The sequence below is a fragment of the Artibeus jamaicensis genome, unplaced genomic scaffold (genome assembly GCF_021234435.1).
Source record: "Artibeus jamaicensis isolate MK-2021 breed Jamaican fruit bat unplaced genomic scaffold, CSHL_Jam_final scaffold_369, whole genome shotgun sequence".
NCBI lineage: Eukaryota > Metazoa > Chordata > Mammalia > Chiroptera > Phyllostomidae > Artibeus > Artibeus jamaicensis.
Genome location: NW_026522042.1, coordinates 24,816,301 through 24,830,688, shown reverse-complemented (window position 1 = coordinate 24,830,688; position 14,388 = coordinate 24,816,301). Strand labels below are relative to the sequence as shown.

Below are 14,388 nucleotides of genomic sequence, written 5' to 3'. Positions count from 1 at the left end.
TAGGGTCAGAGCATGTTCAGGCAAGGAAGGTGGGAATGCCTTCATTCATTCACCGAAGAATGCTCGCTTTGAGCGGCGCGGTTCCGCACTCGGAGGTGCCAGGGTCAGTGAGCCCTGCCCTCCCCGCCCTGTCCCTCCTGGGCCTACTCCTGTCCTGTCCAACCTTCGTGAGCTGAGCTGGCATTTCTCCAAGGGTAGAGTCACAGAGCTTTAGCTTTGTACAGTTCAAGACATATTCCCACAGTAGGGGAATATTTCCCCAGCTCCCTGACAAAAACTCAACGTGGGGTATCCATCCCGTGAATTTTCACAGCATGCTTGGATCATAAAGAGGCTTAATAATCACTTTTAAGTTGCCAAATGCTATTCCAGTTGTAATAATCTTGTATAGGAGTCAAGGCCATGACTAATTGCTAAGTCCGGGTCTGGCCTCCGGGGTTGGGGCAGGAAGGAGGAGGCGGGGCGGGAGGGCAGGGTGGGGAAATCTTACTCCTGATGGCTGCTGTCCTAAACCAGCCTCCCTGCTGGGGCCTGGCCAGTTCTCATTCTCTCATTCTTGCCTGGGGCTCTTCCAGGGGTGGGAGACCCCTCGGTCCCCACCTCCTGCCCCCACATCAGGGCCCCTTGGAGGCAGCTCCCTTGACAAGGCTGGTGCTCCCGTCTCTGACTCACCACTTCCGCCTGTGCAGCTCCTAGGAGACTCGCCCTCTCGCTGCGCATCTGGTACCCAAGATCCTCCTCTCTGTCCTCTGTGTTTTGTGTTGCGTTTCAGCACTAGCATGTGCTTTGGCTTTGGAAATGTCCGTGGATGACTGACACCTTCCGAATCGGAAGCTTTTAGAGTTGGGTTTGGATGTACTGGTCGGGGCCAAGTCCAGTTCTGCTCTCGTAATACATGCAGCTCCTGTGGTATCTCCAACTTCTTTCTCTGAGCTCTGTTCACCTGCTCCAGACCTGAGATGATCCCAGTCAGCTCGTTGATCTGTGTGGCCCAGGTTCGTGGGCAAGACCTTAGCACCTTCAGCCCTCTCAGACTTGGCACGTGCTAACCAGGCTGTGTCCCCTCTCCTGTGGTCCCCTTACAGTAGGGCCCATTCAGGCTCTCTGAGGGTCTCCTGCCAAGCCCTATCACTAGGCCTATGGTATCGGGGGACACCCCCTGCCATACACACATGGGCACACATCCTTGGGAGGAGAGGGCTCCTCCTCAGAAAAACCATGTCTACGGATTCTCTTTCTGAATATCAGCTCCTGGTTATGCCCTCGAGGTGGGTGAGGAACAGGAAAGTCAGGGAGACGCTTGGGGAGTGGGGCTGGGCGCCAAGATGCCTGCAGCTGGAGGCCGGGCGGCAGCAGGATCCCCATTTTGTCTTGCTGCTTCTCTCTGCGGGAGAGCGCCCTCTTTCCCTCTGGCTGGGCTCCCGTTTGCTACCTGTAGCCCAGGCCTAGCCTGGTGCTCACTCAGTGCGGGGCTCTTCTGGTGGCAGCCCAGATGGACAGGAAGGGCCAGCCTAGAAAGTCAGGTCAGGGTGGAGGTGGGGGGCAGACAGCCAGAAATGGTTGTACGGATGGTGCAAAGCGAAATGCCAGGACATGTTGTTGACGTCGCAGTCCAAGGGGATGTGAGCCTGGAGAAGGCTCCTCAGGCCCCTGCAGATCCCAGAACCTAGGTGGCCAGGAGCACCTGGTTGTCAGGGGACAGAGGGAGGGAGGGGAGCAAGAGATATGAGGGGGAAGGCTGGGCATGGAGTAGGTTTCTGGGTGGGTGATGAGATTTATCTGTCAGGAGAGAGCCTGGGAAGGGTGGGAGAGAAGTGTGCCTGGAAAGGCTGAAGACCAAGGCCTGTCTGGCCCCAACTCTGAGGCGTTAGGAGGTGACCGTTTGGAAGCTTGGGAACAAGTCGGGGCTGGGAAAGCAGCCGCGGGGATCACCGTGTGCGTTTGGAATTGGAAACAGGCCCAGATGAGGTCACCAGGCTGCATGTAGAACTGGATTCCTAACTAAGGTGGGAGCAGGCCTGGGACCTGGGCATGGGGGCCATTGCTATTTTTTTCTAAAGAAGGAGGAATTAAACAGCTTTTAGAACAGTTGCAGGGCGAGGAAGGCTCTGCTGAATCTGGGCAGTGGCAGCGGGTGGGGGACAGGAAGACCAGAGCTGATTCAGGACGTGGCACGGACAGATGTGGGGGAGAAAGCGCTTTTGCAGTCCGTCCTGCATGAACTTGGCAGCTTCTGTCCTAACAGGGCCTGGGGGCCTGGGGGTGGCCGGAGCCAACCACAGCCAGCGTTTCTCAGCCACCTGCCTTCAGAGCAAGACAGCTTTTTCACATGGATGAGATGAAGAACTTAGGTGTGTGGCGTACTGCAAAGTTGAATGAGAATCAATTTATCTGTTTATTCTGTGTTAGACTTTGGATTCAAAGCACCCAGGAGCCTCCGAGCTGAGCCAGCGGGACTACAGAGGACGCAGAGGCGGGGTGAAGTGAGAGATACTAGGTGGGAGAACAGGTGGGGGTAGTGGGACCCGGCCGGTGGGGATGGGGGTGTCATGGAGTAGATTTTTACGTGGCCGATACAGTGATTCATCTGGGCTGTCAGGAGGGGGCTTGGGAAAGATGCAGGTCTGCCCTGGTGGTCGTACTGCTGTGGGGAGAGTGTGAGGTTGGAGCCCAGCATACTCCGCAGCCTGGCATTACAGCTGGACAGAAAGACAGCCATAGCCCAAGAGCTGTGGGCGGAAAGACGTGACTTTTAGAATTCAAAACCATGGCAGTATTGGAGGCCATCAAAGGGAAGCATCGTAGGAGTGGGGCTGAGACCTGGGATTTGAGGGCAAAGACGTAATAGAGCAGCTCAGAGGAAAACAGGCCATTGGAAGCGAGTCAGGGAATGCCTTTGGTTCAAAGCATCAAGGTTGATAAGGACAGTCAGATGCGGGCTTTAGGGCTCTGCTCCTCTGACTTCCCTAACACCCGCCTGCATTTGCTAACCCTTTTTGGAAGGTGGTAGAGAAGTGGGGCTTCCGAGTAGTCCTTTCAATGTTGCCGTAGTGATAGGAAGTAAAAAATTCACTTTAATGCAGAGTAAAATGTGAAGAAATGGGTCATATTTAAATGAGACCAGTAGTTTAGAGAATGGTCCCAATGGTTAGTTTAGCTACCAAGGCAAAAGGTGAAATTTTAATATCTCCTGTTTGTTGACAAAAAAAAAAAAGGAAATTGAAGTCTGCAGCCATTTGATTTTGGCTGTGTAAACAGACTAATGGTTAGAATAAGAAAATGAAGAAAAACGATCCCAATTGTATGCCAACTGTTGAAGCTTTACTTAAACTAAAATTAAAGCTATTTAACAATAGGGGAGCATGAATCCTCCAAAAAAATTTTAAAAGCATGTATAAATGCTCTTAACAATGTAGAAACTTACATCTGTTAATTACATACACAGTACTTGCTTAAATGCAACATATATCTTATACTGATCTCTTTCATCAATGTTAATCAAAGGCTGCACAAATATTTTAATGTGTTTGGTTTCAACAGTTTAAATTAGAGCCACAAGTTGGTCTTATTTATTTATTGGTGAAACTGAAAAGCCTGTGAATGGACAGCCAAGCACATGTAGAATGACTCTCAGCAGGCTTAACTTTATTCAGAAAAATCTGGATCACTGCTGCTGATCTGATCTGAAGTGAAGAATGAGGTAATTTTATTTTTCCATTGCGGGATCCTGTACCGTGTTCTATGCCCTACATCATACGCAAGATGTTGGCCCAGGAAGGAGCCTGAGGAAGGGTGGCCCAAGCCTCTCTCTCACTGGACAGGTAGGTGGCCACCGTGAGGCCACTGTGAGGGACGTGGAAGGGCTGCTCCGAGTCTGTGGCCTCAGCACAGAAGTGTTCCTTGAATGAATGAGTGTAGGCTTGCCCGCACTCCCACGTGTGGCTCTGTCCAAATTTCTGAAGTTCTACAGCCAAGTCCTTGGTCATTCCAGCTTTAGATCATGGGCCCAGGGAGCTGTGTATGTACCCCACCAGCCTTGTGGCTGTGACCCCCTGGGAGATGGGCTGCTTCATGGTGTGACTGGTCCTTGCTGCTGGTGCTGAGTGGTGTGCTTGTGTACCCTGTAGCTCCTGTGTTAGGCCAGGGTGGTTTGAAGTTCACCTTCAGTAGCAGGTTCATCCAAACTGTGAGTCCCCCGTGTCACAGCCCCACACTTCAGGTAACCAGAATTCTCCTGGATGCAACATGTCCCAACTCCGAAGGCACCATTTCTTGTCCCTGGCTCGTACTTGGGAACATCTACCTTTAAATCTTAAAGTAATGACCAATTTCAACATGCCACTGAATTTCCATGAAGCCAGACTGTGAACAGCACAACTGTTTTTGGCTGGTCTGCCCCCCGCCCCCAATTCTTTAACCTGAGACCAGGTATACTTGTGGAGAGCGAACAGGCTCCTAAGCTCTTGTGCGCTTTTTTTGTACATGCGCTGTAGAAGCCACTGTGAGGTTTTGTTAGCAAAGTGCACTGTAAGTTCCCTAACCTGAAAAGAGGTACCCTGTGGGAACCGTGCTGAATCTGCATGGAGCTGACCGCTGTCTGTAAAAGTGCCCACTCTTAAGGTCGATTGCACATGAAGCAGAGAAAAAGATCCTTTCAGAACCACTTGAACTTGGCAAAAGTAATTATTAAAAAAGTGACTTGGGAGGCCCACCTTCGGTGCTGTTCTTAGCATACTGACTGCAGTGGCCAGTAGTTTTAGCCTCTCCTCTGCAGAAGCAAATGAACTCAAAACTACATTTCACCATCCTTCTGTATTAACCTTCCCTGTTGAGAGTGGACAGCAAACTACATAATGCCCCACCTTTTCCGACTTTGAAGGGGGTTACTTTGATTCCATAACACAGTTCCTCCATTTGGAGCCTCGCGCCGTTCATTTCAGACGTTCAGCCTTTACGGGGCAGGCAGCCAGGCTGCGGTGCGCCTGCAGTCAGACTTCCTCCGCGTCCTGTGTTATGTGTGGTGAGGTCAGCGGAAGGATCACAGGCTGTTTTGCTGCAGCAAATGACAAAAACAGAGGCTCAACCACACAGAGGAAGATCTGGTGTCTTGACCAAGTGCATCGCTCAAACACGCATTTCTGTGGTTCAAACGCCTTCCATGAAAGAGCCGCGTGTGTGGGAGGGGCTGTGCAGCAGGCAGGCAGTGGGGAGCAGCTGCCTTTAGGGAATCGGCTGCACGTGCAAAGCAGATGTCTCAGTGAATCACCGCGTCTTGGAAAGCCCTTCCTATCGCAATTTAGGTTACCCCCACCCCCCCAAAGCAGGATGTGGATTATCAAAGACCCCTTTTCCTGCACTGTGCATCACTTTGGAGACTTCCTTGTAAGTTTAGGGGTCAGCTCACTTGCGAAGTGAGAGGCCAGAAACCAGGCCAGTTGGGGCACAGTAGAGTTGCTGGAGTAGAAAGATTTTTAAATACAAGAAAATATTTCTTAAGGTCATGTAATTGAATTACCACAAGATACGTACTTCCTGTTTTTCAACACAGATTCTCATTCTCCCACTTCAGCTTGGAGTAAAAAAAAAAAACCAAAAAACCAGAACTACTGTGTCTTTAAATCATCGAGCTTCTAGAACCTAAGGGCACATAAAAAGTTACTCCCCCCCCCCCCCGTTCCCATAGAAAAGACCCCAAATGAAGAATGATTAGGAGGGAGGGAGCTATTGACTTTTTTCACTTCTTACTGTAAAATATTCCTGGGTAATTTCTCTGAGATTTGGGGATGGAATGGCTATCCCAAACCTGAGAGCGATCCAGAAAAGTCTGCTTGGGAGGATCACAGAGCTGGCCCTGGCTGGAAAGCCCCCCCAGGAGCCAGAGAACGCTCAGCGTAGGGAACGGCGGGTGGAGAGCGGTGGAGAGCCAGCCACCCTCACCACAGGCCTCTGCCCCTGCCCCTCCCATGTCTGTTTACCGGGAGACTCCAGGAGTGAAAAAGTGCATTTACTTTTAGCAAAGCTTGACTTGGCCCCGTCCAGTATATCCACCTAGCCCAACTCTAAATTTTTCCTATTCTGAAGGTGTCAGTCATCCTTGGACATTTCCAAAGCCAAACTAACTGCCTGTTAGTGCTGAGATGCAACACCACACAATGCACACACCGACACACACACATGCAACAGGAGAGGAGGACCTCTGGTAGCAGATGAGCCCAATGTAGGCAATAGCAAGGGGGTGCACCTGGCTTTCTGTGTACGCAATAATGTAAACCAGCGGCTTTCTGTGCCCAAATGAAAGAATTCCAAACAGGTGAGGGGTTCCTGCCAGCGCTCAAACCCCTCAACATGTCCTGAGCCATATGACTGGCAGGCCCAGCCCTATGAAGGCTTTCCTGGAGCGAGCCTTGCCTGGTTCTTTGTGCTCAATTCTTGGGCGTCTCACTGACGCCCAGGGCCACAGAGATCGCACTAATTGGGGGCAGAGCACACACAGCTGTGTGTTGAGACTAACCTTGCCTGTGCCCCTCAGAGGAGCAGGGAGGCCCCTGAAGGAGCTGCTCTGACCCGGGTTTGTGCAGAGAAAAACCTCCCTCCAGACAGTCTGCTTCGAACTGCCCAAACCCACGTCTCAGCATTTACACTAAAAATGCCTTTATGACCCTACAGTTTTAGATCAGGGGTGTCAAACTCATTTTCACCGGGGGCCACATCAGCCTCATGGTTGCCTTCAAGGGATGAGTGTAATTTTAGGACAGTATAAATGTACTCTGTAACTAGAGGCAAGGAGCTTGGTGCTGCTGCTGGATGAAACAAGGTGGAGGGTTGGACTTGGCCCATGGGCCTTGTGTTTGCCACCTGTGTTTTAGATTCTATTTGTCTGAAGCAGTCACTCAACATCGAGAAAGTCACACCTGGTTTTTTCACGGTCCTTGACATGATACCCTCATGGGCATCGTGCCCTTCTAATATATCAGCAGAGCACCGTGCAATTATAAAAAACCAAACAGCTGTGTTGGGAGAATGTTTCTTTGGTCAGCAAAGTCAAAAGAGTGCTCCTCCTTACTCTGAAAAGTGGGAAGAAGAGCCTACACTTGTCTGGTTTGACGGCCTTCCCTGGGCTTGGCGGTCAGAACAGATGCAGGAGAACCTGCCAGGAACAGGTCTGCTTTAGAAGGGAAGGTGTGTGTTTGTTAGGCTGGGACTTCAGCAGCCCAAGTGAAGGAACTGTGGGAGAGAGCGTGTGCTTCAAGGCCAATCACAGCCACGTCGTCGGGGTCTGGGTCTGGGTCTGGGTCTGGGGGTTGCCGCCTCCTGTGCCTCCAAAATTCTACCCACATGTCCTATAGTCTGTGAATCTGTCACCAAAAGGGTGTCTGAAGTCACCATGATATGTGCTAGTTGCCAATGGAGTCTCTAGTTGATCTTTCTCTGATTTAGAGACTAGTTTTTTCAATTTAATCTTTAAACTCTAACCCCACAGCATGAAATAGTCACCCATGTTAAAAAATTCTCCTGTTTAGTTTTTTAGCCATGTACTTAAAAAAAAAAAAAACAAAACTGATACAGTTCGAATTTTTCCCTATCTTCTCAGATCTGCCCTGAAACTACCAAAGCTATGCGTCCTAGTTTTCAGCACCCATGTCTGTGGAGGATTTGGCCTTGCCGTGGGCACCCCTGAGGTTCCTGGGTGTCCAGAAATGCTAATGCAACCCTGTGATGTTCATGACTTTATGCTCTTACAGTCTCTTTCCTGGGAAGAACAATGGGATCATACAGTCCTGAAAACAGTAAATTGAAAACAGTAAATACAGAAGCCTTGCCTTTTTTCTTGGTCTTTTTTTTTTTTTTTCCCCCTTCAAGCATCTGTTTCCATCCTCTCCAGTGTCTACACCAGCTGACCCATTTATACCCCTCACCCAGGACAGAAAGCAGTTCTCATCCACCGGTCCTTATAGCTGCGTATGAACGGCAGGCCCTGGGACGCTGCTGACACACTACGTCTTGACGATGTTTGGGGACACCCTCTGTTTCACTCCAGGCGTGTGGACACACGAGCAATCACTGTATTGTATTAGAGACATTTTATTGAAAATGCGAAAATAGGAAATGTATTATAGCCTAAAATAAATTACATAACATATACAGTATCTATATCTTTAAAATATTTTTTTGTGTCTAGGTTCTTTCAGTCTAGGAATTTTGTCGAAATCAAGAATTTACTGAACTGTGTCCGTATTTTTTTTTTAAAGAAAAAACCCGCTTTCCAAAACTTAGAAAAATAGACTGCACTAAATGGATTTCAAATGTGTCATCTCAGGGAACATCACATAGTGACTTTGATATTGTTTATAAAATGTCTTCCTTTATCCTGTGGTGGGAGAGGGGACTACACTGGAATTACCTGTACCGCACGGTTATGACTAAGAATGGCTGAACCAGGTAATACATCTACTTCAAAAGTTACAATACGGCAACCTGGCGTTAGAATGAGATTATGCCTTAAAGCTTCAGTTCACTGTAAAAACTAAAACGCAGAGTTAGAATGCTCCGTTTCCCTTGCTCTAGTGCCATCTTCAGGAAGGTAAGTGAAGAACAAGCCTTCGGGGGAAGCCATGCGGAAGGATGCTGAAATTTGAAGAAGCGCTTTCTGCGACGGTGTTCGAGTTAGCTGGGTATGTACACGGCGGGCACGACGTGGGAGCTCGCTCCCTTCAGGAGAAGGCCGGGCGAAATGCGAGTGTCGGACGCTGTCAGTCGTCTGCTCCTGTGGCATCTCAAACTTTCCCACAGGAGGTCATTCCCATCCGCCTGCCCAGTGCGTTCACAAGTCCCTTCTGCTGTGGGAAGGGCCCTGCAGGCAGATCCTCTGCACATGCGCAGTGGGCGGTTGACGACTCCGCAGCGGAAGGCCACCTGGTTTCCCTCTCTCTGCACAGCCGTGTGACTGCGAAGCCAATCACAGAAAGCCAAGTAACCTTGTGTTCTTAAGAGAGATGCAAAGGGACAGGGTGCAGCGTGGGGCCTGCTGGGCAGCGGTGGCCGTGGCGCGTCGGAGTGCAGAGCCGCAGTCCTTTGGTTCCAAGTGGAGACTGTCCGAGGGAGGGGGCGTCCACTCGGACTAGAGGCAGCTACGTCTTTTGGGTTTTCATGAAGCAGAGGCATGAAGTCAACTGTTTCGTTGGTTTTTACAAAGCAACGGCGAAGACCACTCCCCAGGCCCCCGCCTGCGTGTGAGCATACCCAGTATGCCAGAGAGTGTACAGGAAACCTTTAAATCAAGGCCTCTTTCGTTACCAAAACCAAAACCAAAAGGGAACAAAATTCAGTGGGAGAGGAGATGAGGCTGAGTGTCTTCTCGACCGTCCCTGCAGCGCCATGTCCCGGGCCTTATTCGTTCTCCTCTCTCATTTCCACGACGTCTGTCCCCTCCTCTGCCGGAGGTATGTCCGTCATGGCTGAGTCTTCCCCATCCACCGCAGACTCATTCTCAGTCTTCTTTTTCTAGACCAAAGAAGACACGTAAGTGTGGGCTGTGACGGGCACATCACAGCAAAGCCGAGGGCAGGGGGGCCACTGGGTATCGGACTTGGATCTTGTTAATGGCTGGGGTAACCTCGCTGAGGCCACACCTTGCTTCAGCTATTGCCTCTCAGTGTGGCAACTTGGGTACTGGCTGGGTGCCCGGGCCTCTGCTAGGCACTTGGGGGGTCCTGTCCCAGCCACTCTCCCCAGTGCCCTCTGGCACCATGTTGTCAGCTGGTGGACACCTGCCTCTACCCAAGGACACAGCTTCCCTGTCGGCTGCCCCTCCTAGTAGGGGCCGTGCTCCCCCACCCTCACGGCAGCACAGACACTTCCTGCTGCTCCCAGACTATTCCTTTCTCCGGAACAGCCTGGGTTTGCTGTCGTTCTCTCCCACCCTGCTCGTGGCCTGTCCTAATTCCGGTGGCTGCAGGGCCACAGTGCCTGCCTTGCAGTAACCGGACTCTTGATGCCTTGGCTTTTCTTCCTGGGGGATCAGGTTCTCCGGCGCCCCTCCGCGGCTCACTGGAGAGCTTGTCATTACAACACCTTCAGCACCACCCACAGGCCAATGTCAGGGACACCATCCTCCTCCTCCTGCTGTCCGGCCCCTCCCTCCAGGACCCTGCCTCCACGACCCACCTTTTGGTCCCCTCTCCCCTCTTTCACCAGCTTAAATGAAATGCTCAATAATTGTAATTGCTTCCTTGCCCTCTTTTCTTTAATCATATTTGCCAGGCAAAACACCAACCTTGGTTAGGTCCAAATCTCCGCCAATTTCAGCTGTCACCACCTGGCTGCCATGGCTGGGGGGGCCCACAGTGGTGTCCCCCAGAGGTATACCCCGGGACCCCTTCTCTTCTCCACCTCCATTCACTCCCTGGTTAATCTCGTCCCTTCTCTGTTGAATGAATAATGTCAGATGGGGCACCTGCTCCCTGATTATTCATAATCTTAGAAAGGAAAGACATATACTCCCCAATAATTAGACACCCCTGCAGGATACACTAATTATGTGCTGAGGTAAATACTGAGTGTGTGCGCGTGCATGCGTGCAGGTGTGTGGTGGGGCTCTGGAGAGCCTCCCTGTGGGGACACGGGAGCTGGGGTTGCAGAGGAAGAGGTCTGTGGGGCACAGGGCGTGAGAGGGCGTCCTGGTCGCCCAACATTTTCTAGGTCGGTCATTCCTTAGTGAGCAAGGCTGAGTTTTTAAGGACTTACGAACTCAGGGGACTTGGCTGCCAGGGACGCCCTTTCAGGGCTTTCTGGCATGGTCAACACCGTCATTTCATTTCTACGTTTTTCAGTTCCCTGGAGGCAACAGCAGAATGCAGGACCCGTAGTTCTGAGTTGTCCCTCCTGTGAAGCTCAACTGCCTTTTGAGGCAAGGCCGGGTGTGAGGAGTGGCCCACACAGTCCCATAAGTGTCCCCTATTGTCAGGCCTGGCTGACGGCTCAGCCACTTTGCTGTGAGTGCTGCTCGTGTGCAGGGGCCCTGAGTCACGGTGGGCAGCATGGGCCCAGCCGAGGTACGAGATGAGTGTGAGGAGTCACCACCACTGTGGGCCCTCAGGATGCCACCCAAGCCTTTCTGCACCTGGGAGGAGGCATCCCAGCCACGCAGGTGGTGTCTGTCACCATGTCTCTTACCTGTTTCCGATAGACGTAGCATGCGGCGATGGCGACCATGGTGGATTCTCCCACAAACCCCGCGAGGAGGGAGCCCACGCCCAGGGTGGCTCCGTGTACCCTGGGGATGAGAATGCCAAGGCCATCAGTTTGTTAAAGCTGTGTTGAGGCGTGTGCAGAGTGGAAACGCAGCCAAGACCCAGGAAAGGCGCAGACCGCAGGAGCACCAGACAGTCGAATTCAAGGTCTGCACGTAGTAAGCGGTGCACCAGCTTGCAGTGGGGGCGGGGGTGGGAGTGGTGGTCCCGGCTGTCTCCTGCGCCCCCTCCAGGTCTCTCAGCCGGTGGCTGGCTATGTGCCCATCACTGCTGAGCCAGCAGTACCTCTCAGCCCTCCTCTCTGCAGAGTGCGGGTTTCCAAGGTGGAAGGACTGAGTAACGTCCCTGCTGCAGGAGACTGCGGAGCATAGTAGGTGCTCATGGACACTGTGGGTAGGCCTGACCTCCAAAGTACTTTTCTACCATGGATCTCAGCAACCTCCCATCTAGTGCCCAGGCAGAGAATAAAACGTGACTCTGCATTTCTACTTCTACAAATGCTTGGGGATTTTACACAAAAAAGACGTACCCTCGACAGCGTACTTTGGTGGCGGGACCCACAGCCCCAAACCTCCGGAGACTTACCCCAGGTAGGGCAGGACCACAAGGCTGGTGATGAGGACGATAATCCGCAGCACGGAGCTGGGGGCCAGGACGAAGGTCTTCTTCAGTGTCATCAGCCACCCAGTGAAATGGGCCCTCACGGTGACTGCAGGGGGAAGGAAGGACTCGTCAGGGACCACCTGCTCCTCTGGGCCCCACCGCCTTTCGCTTCCAGCCTCCGGGCAGCACCTTGGGGACGCGGCCTTGCTGCTGCTGCCAGGCTGCGGAGCTGAGGGCAGTGCCCTGCCTGCCTGGGCTCCGGCCTCGTCACTGCCGTCTCCTGGGGGGCCTGCCTGCTCCTGCCACCCCCCAGCCGGCTCCACCCTGCCCTCAGCCTCAGGCTCAGATCCTTCCTCTAAAAGAGAAAACTCAGAGAGAAGAACTTGATGGTGATGAAATTTGATTCCGAGTGAAGAGAAGTGCTGGACCAAAAGCCCAGGCTTCCCTGCCAACAGTACCCTTGGGGCGACATGGAGACAGAGGCGTCGGGAGGAAAGGGGCCTGCTCGCGTCCTCTCATTGCCTCCCAGCCGTCGCTGACCACTTGGACCTCAGTCACCTCCCTTTCTCACCCCCCTAACAGTTCCCTGTTGTCGTTCTGATGGGTTGATATTTCACAGAGACCTTGCCCATCTCCCCCTCCAGATGTGAGCTGCGGGAGGGCAGGCGCCCAGCCCGAGGGCCATGGAGGGGCCCCAGTGACAAGTGTGGACTGACTGGATGTGGTTTTGGAGGAAACACACCGTTATCAGCAGGAAGTGCCCTGAATGTGTATATCTGATCTGGAACTGGAGGGAGTTTAGGGAAGCGTGAGGCCTCGCTCTTTTTCCCATGTACGGTGGCAAAGACCTTGTGAAGGGGGAAGGAAGTGCTCGCTCTGGGGTGAAAACTAGTGTCCCCGGCACACTGGGAGACAGACCTGCTGCCTTCCTGGTCTCACGGGGTGCCCGCCCCAGCGTGGAAGGCTGTATCGAAGAGGCACAGACACACACTGGGTTTGGCCGAGGGCAAAGGAGAGGGCACACAGGTGGAATGCTGATCTGGTTGGCCTAAGCCCAGCAGGCTGCAAAGACAGCTGGAAGCCGATGGCTCTCTTCAAGCCCTATGGCAGGTGAGGAAGTCTAGCCCAGAGGTGATAGCGGTGAGTCCCATCTCCGTCTAGCTGTAGTTCTTGGGACTTCCAGCTCCCTGGGTCAAGACTATGCTTTAATCGCCATTGAGGGCGGCCACCCCTAGGTGGCGTCACCTGCCAAAGTTCAGCTCCCCAGTGTCCTGTCTTCCCCTCTGCCCCATCAAATGGCCCTGATCTTCCATTCCTCCCTTTCTGCAGAGCCAGCAAGGTGACACCCGAGAGCGCCAGCTTCCAGGACTGTTCAGCGTCTAAGGGCAGGGGCAGCTTGGGCTGGCTTGGGGATGACAGCACGGGGCCACCAGGGGCACCACTGGTTCTGGCCTCAGCCAGCCCCTCGGCCTGTTTCTTAACCTTATTGTGGTTCTCTGGATTCAGGCTCACTCAATGATTGAGGTGAAATTTGGGGGGCAATAACATTTTTAAGAGTTAATAACATACAATTTGGTGCTAAAAGGGAATATAATACAAAAAGTCTTCCTCCCAGTCCTGATACCTCAGGGTTCTTGCCCTACTTCCCAGAGGTAACCACTGTTAGCACTTTGGCGAGTTACTTCTAGACTTGTCGACATGCAAGCACTTGCCCTAAATGTGTTACATACAGGCATATGTGCTGCATTCATCACAGAAAAGGCAGCACACTGGCCAACGCTCCTGCAACCTGCTCTTCTCATTCCACAGACGACGGCCGGACCCTGGACGGCACACGTCACGCTGCCCTCCCACTTTGGGGACATCCAAACCAGCTTCCACTCTGGCAACGGGCTTTCCCTGTCTGGCCTCAACTCTGCGGCTAAATTCTTACCTTGAGCAGTCCCTCTCTTTCTTTGTACTTCTCCAGATTTTATAGTCTACGTCCTCACTCACTTTACGTCTTAAATTAATACACCTAAAAAGCTGACTTTTGAATATACATTTCTAAGACTTTTAATTCGGGCCTAGGGCTGTGTCCCCACCCCGCAGTCAGGACACGGCGTGGTTCTCTCGCGCCCAAATTTCTCACACTCTCTTTGCATTCACTTCCCTTGTACTGTGTTTGTGACCACTGTTCTTTAAGAAATAAATGATCCCTGTTTGATTTGTTTCTTGAACTTTCATTGTCTTTCCATTGTTCCGATCCACTGTGAACTTGTACATTTTTGTCTGGGACATGATCGCAAATGTTCCAAAGAAAGAAGACTGGATCAGGCACGCGGGTAAGCAGGAGGTTCTCTGTTGTTCTTTACCTGGGATCGGGAAGAAGGAGAAGATTCGCAGAGGAACGACGCAGAGTTCTGCAAAGGCGAAGTCCACACCAATGATGTCTATCAGGATTTTCTCGGAGACGTTGGGGGTCCAGAACATCACAAAGCAGAGCTGGGGGCAGAGACAATCGGCCAGGCGGTGAGGAAAGGGCACGAACGGGCGA

The 14,388-nt window shown here is 52.2% G+C and overlaps 1 protein-coding gene across 3 annotated transcripts in view; it reads right to left on the bottom strand.

The window, feature by feature from the left end:
• Positions 1–3,349: 3,349 nt before the first annotated feature.
• The window catches only part of ANKH (ANKH inorganic pyrophosphate transport regulator), a 122,658-nt gene continuing 111,619 nt past the window's right edge, over positions 3,350–14,388 (bottom strand). Inside the window, exons 9-13 of one of the 3 annotated variants that reach the window (XM_037154560.2) lie at positions 14,207–14,336; positions 11,835–11,958; positions 11,173–11,272; positions 10,274–10,423; positions 8,067–9,501 (exon numbers count right to left, since the gene is read on the bottom strand). In XM_037154560.2, coding sequence (XP_037010455.1) covers positions 9,388–9,501; positions 10,274–10,423; positions 11,173–11,272; positions 11,835–11,958; positions 14,207–14,336 — 618 coding nt within the window. In that variant the 3' untranslated portion in view covers positions 8,067–9,387. Of the gene's footprint in view, positions 5,054–8,066; positions 9,502–10,273; positions 10,424–11,172; positions 11,273–11,834; positions 11,959–14,206; positions 14,337–14,388 lie in introns of those variants that run through there. The other 2 variants (XM_037154562.2, XM_037154561.2) reach the window with 2 other exon arrangements.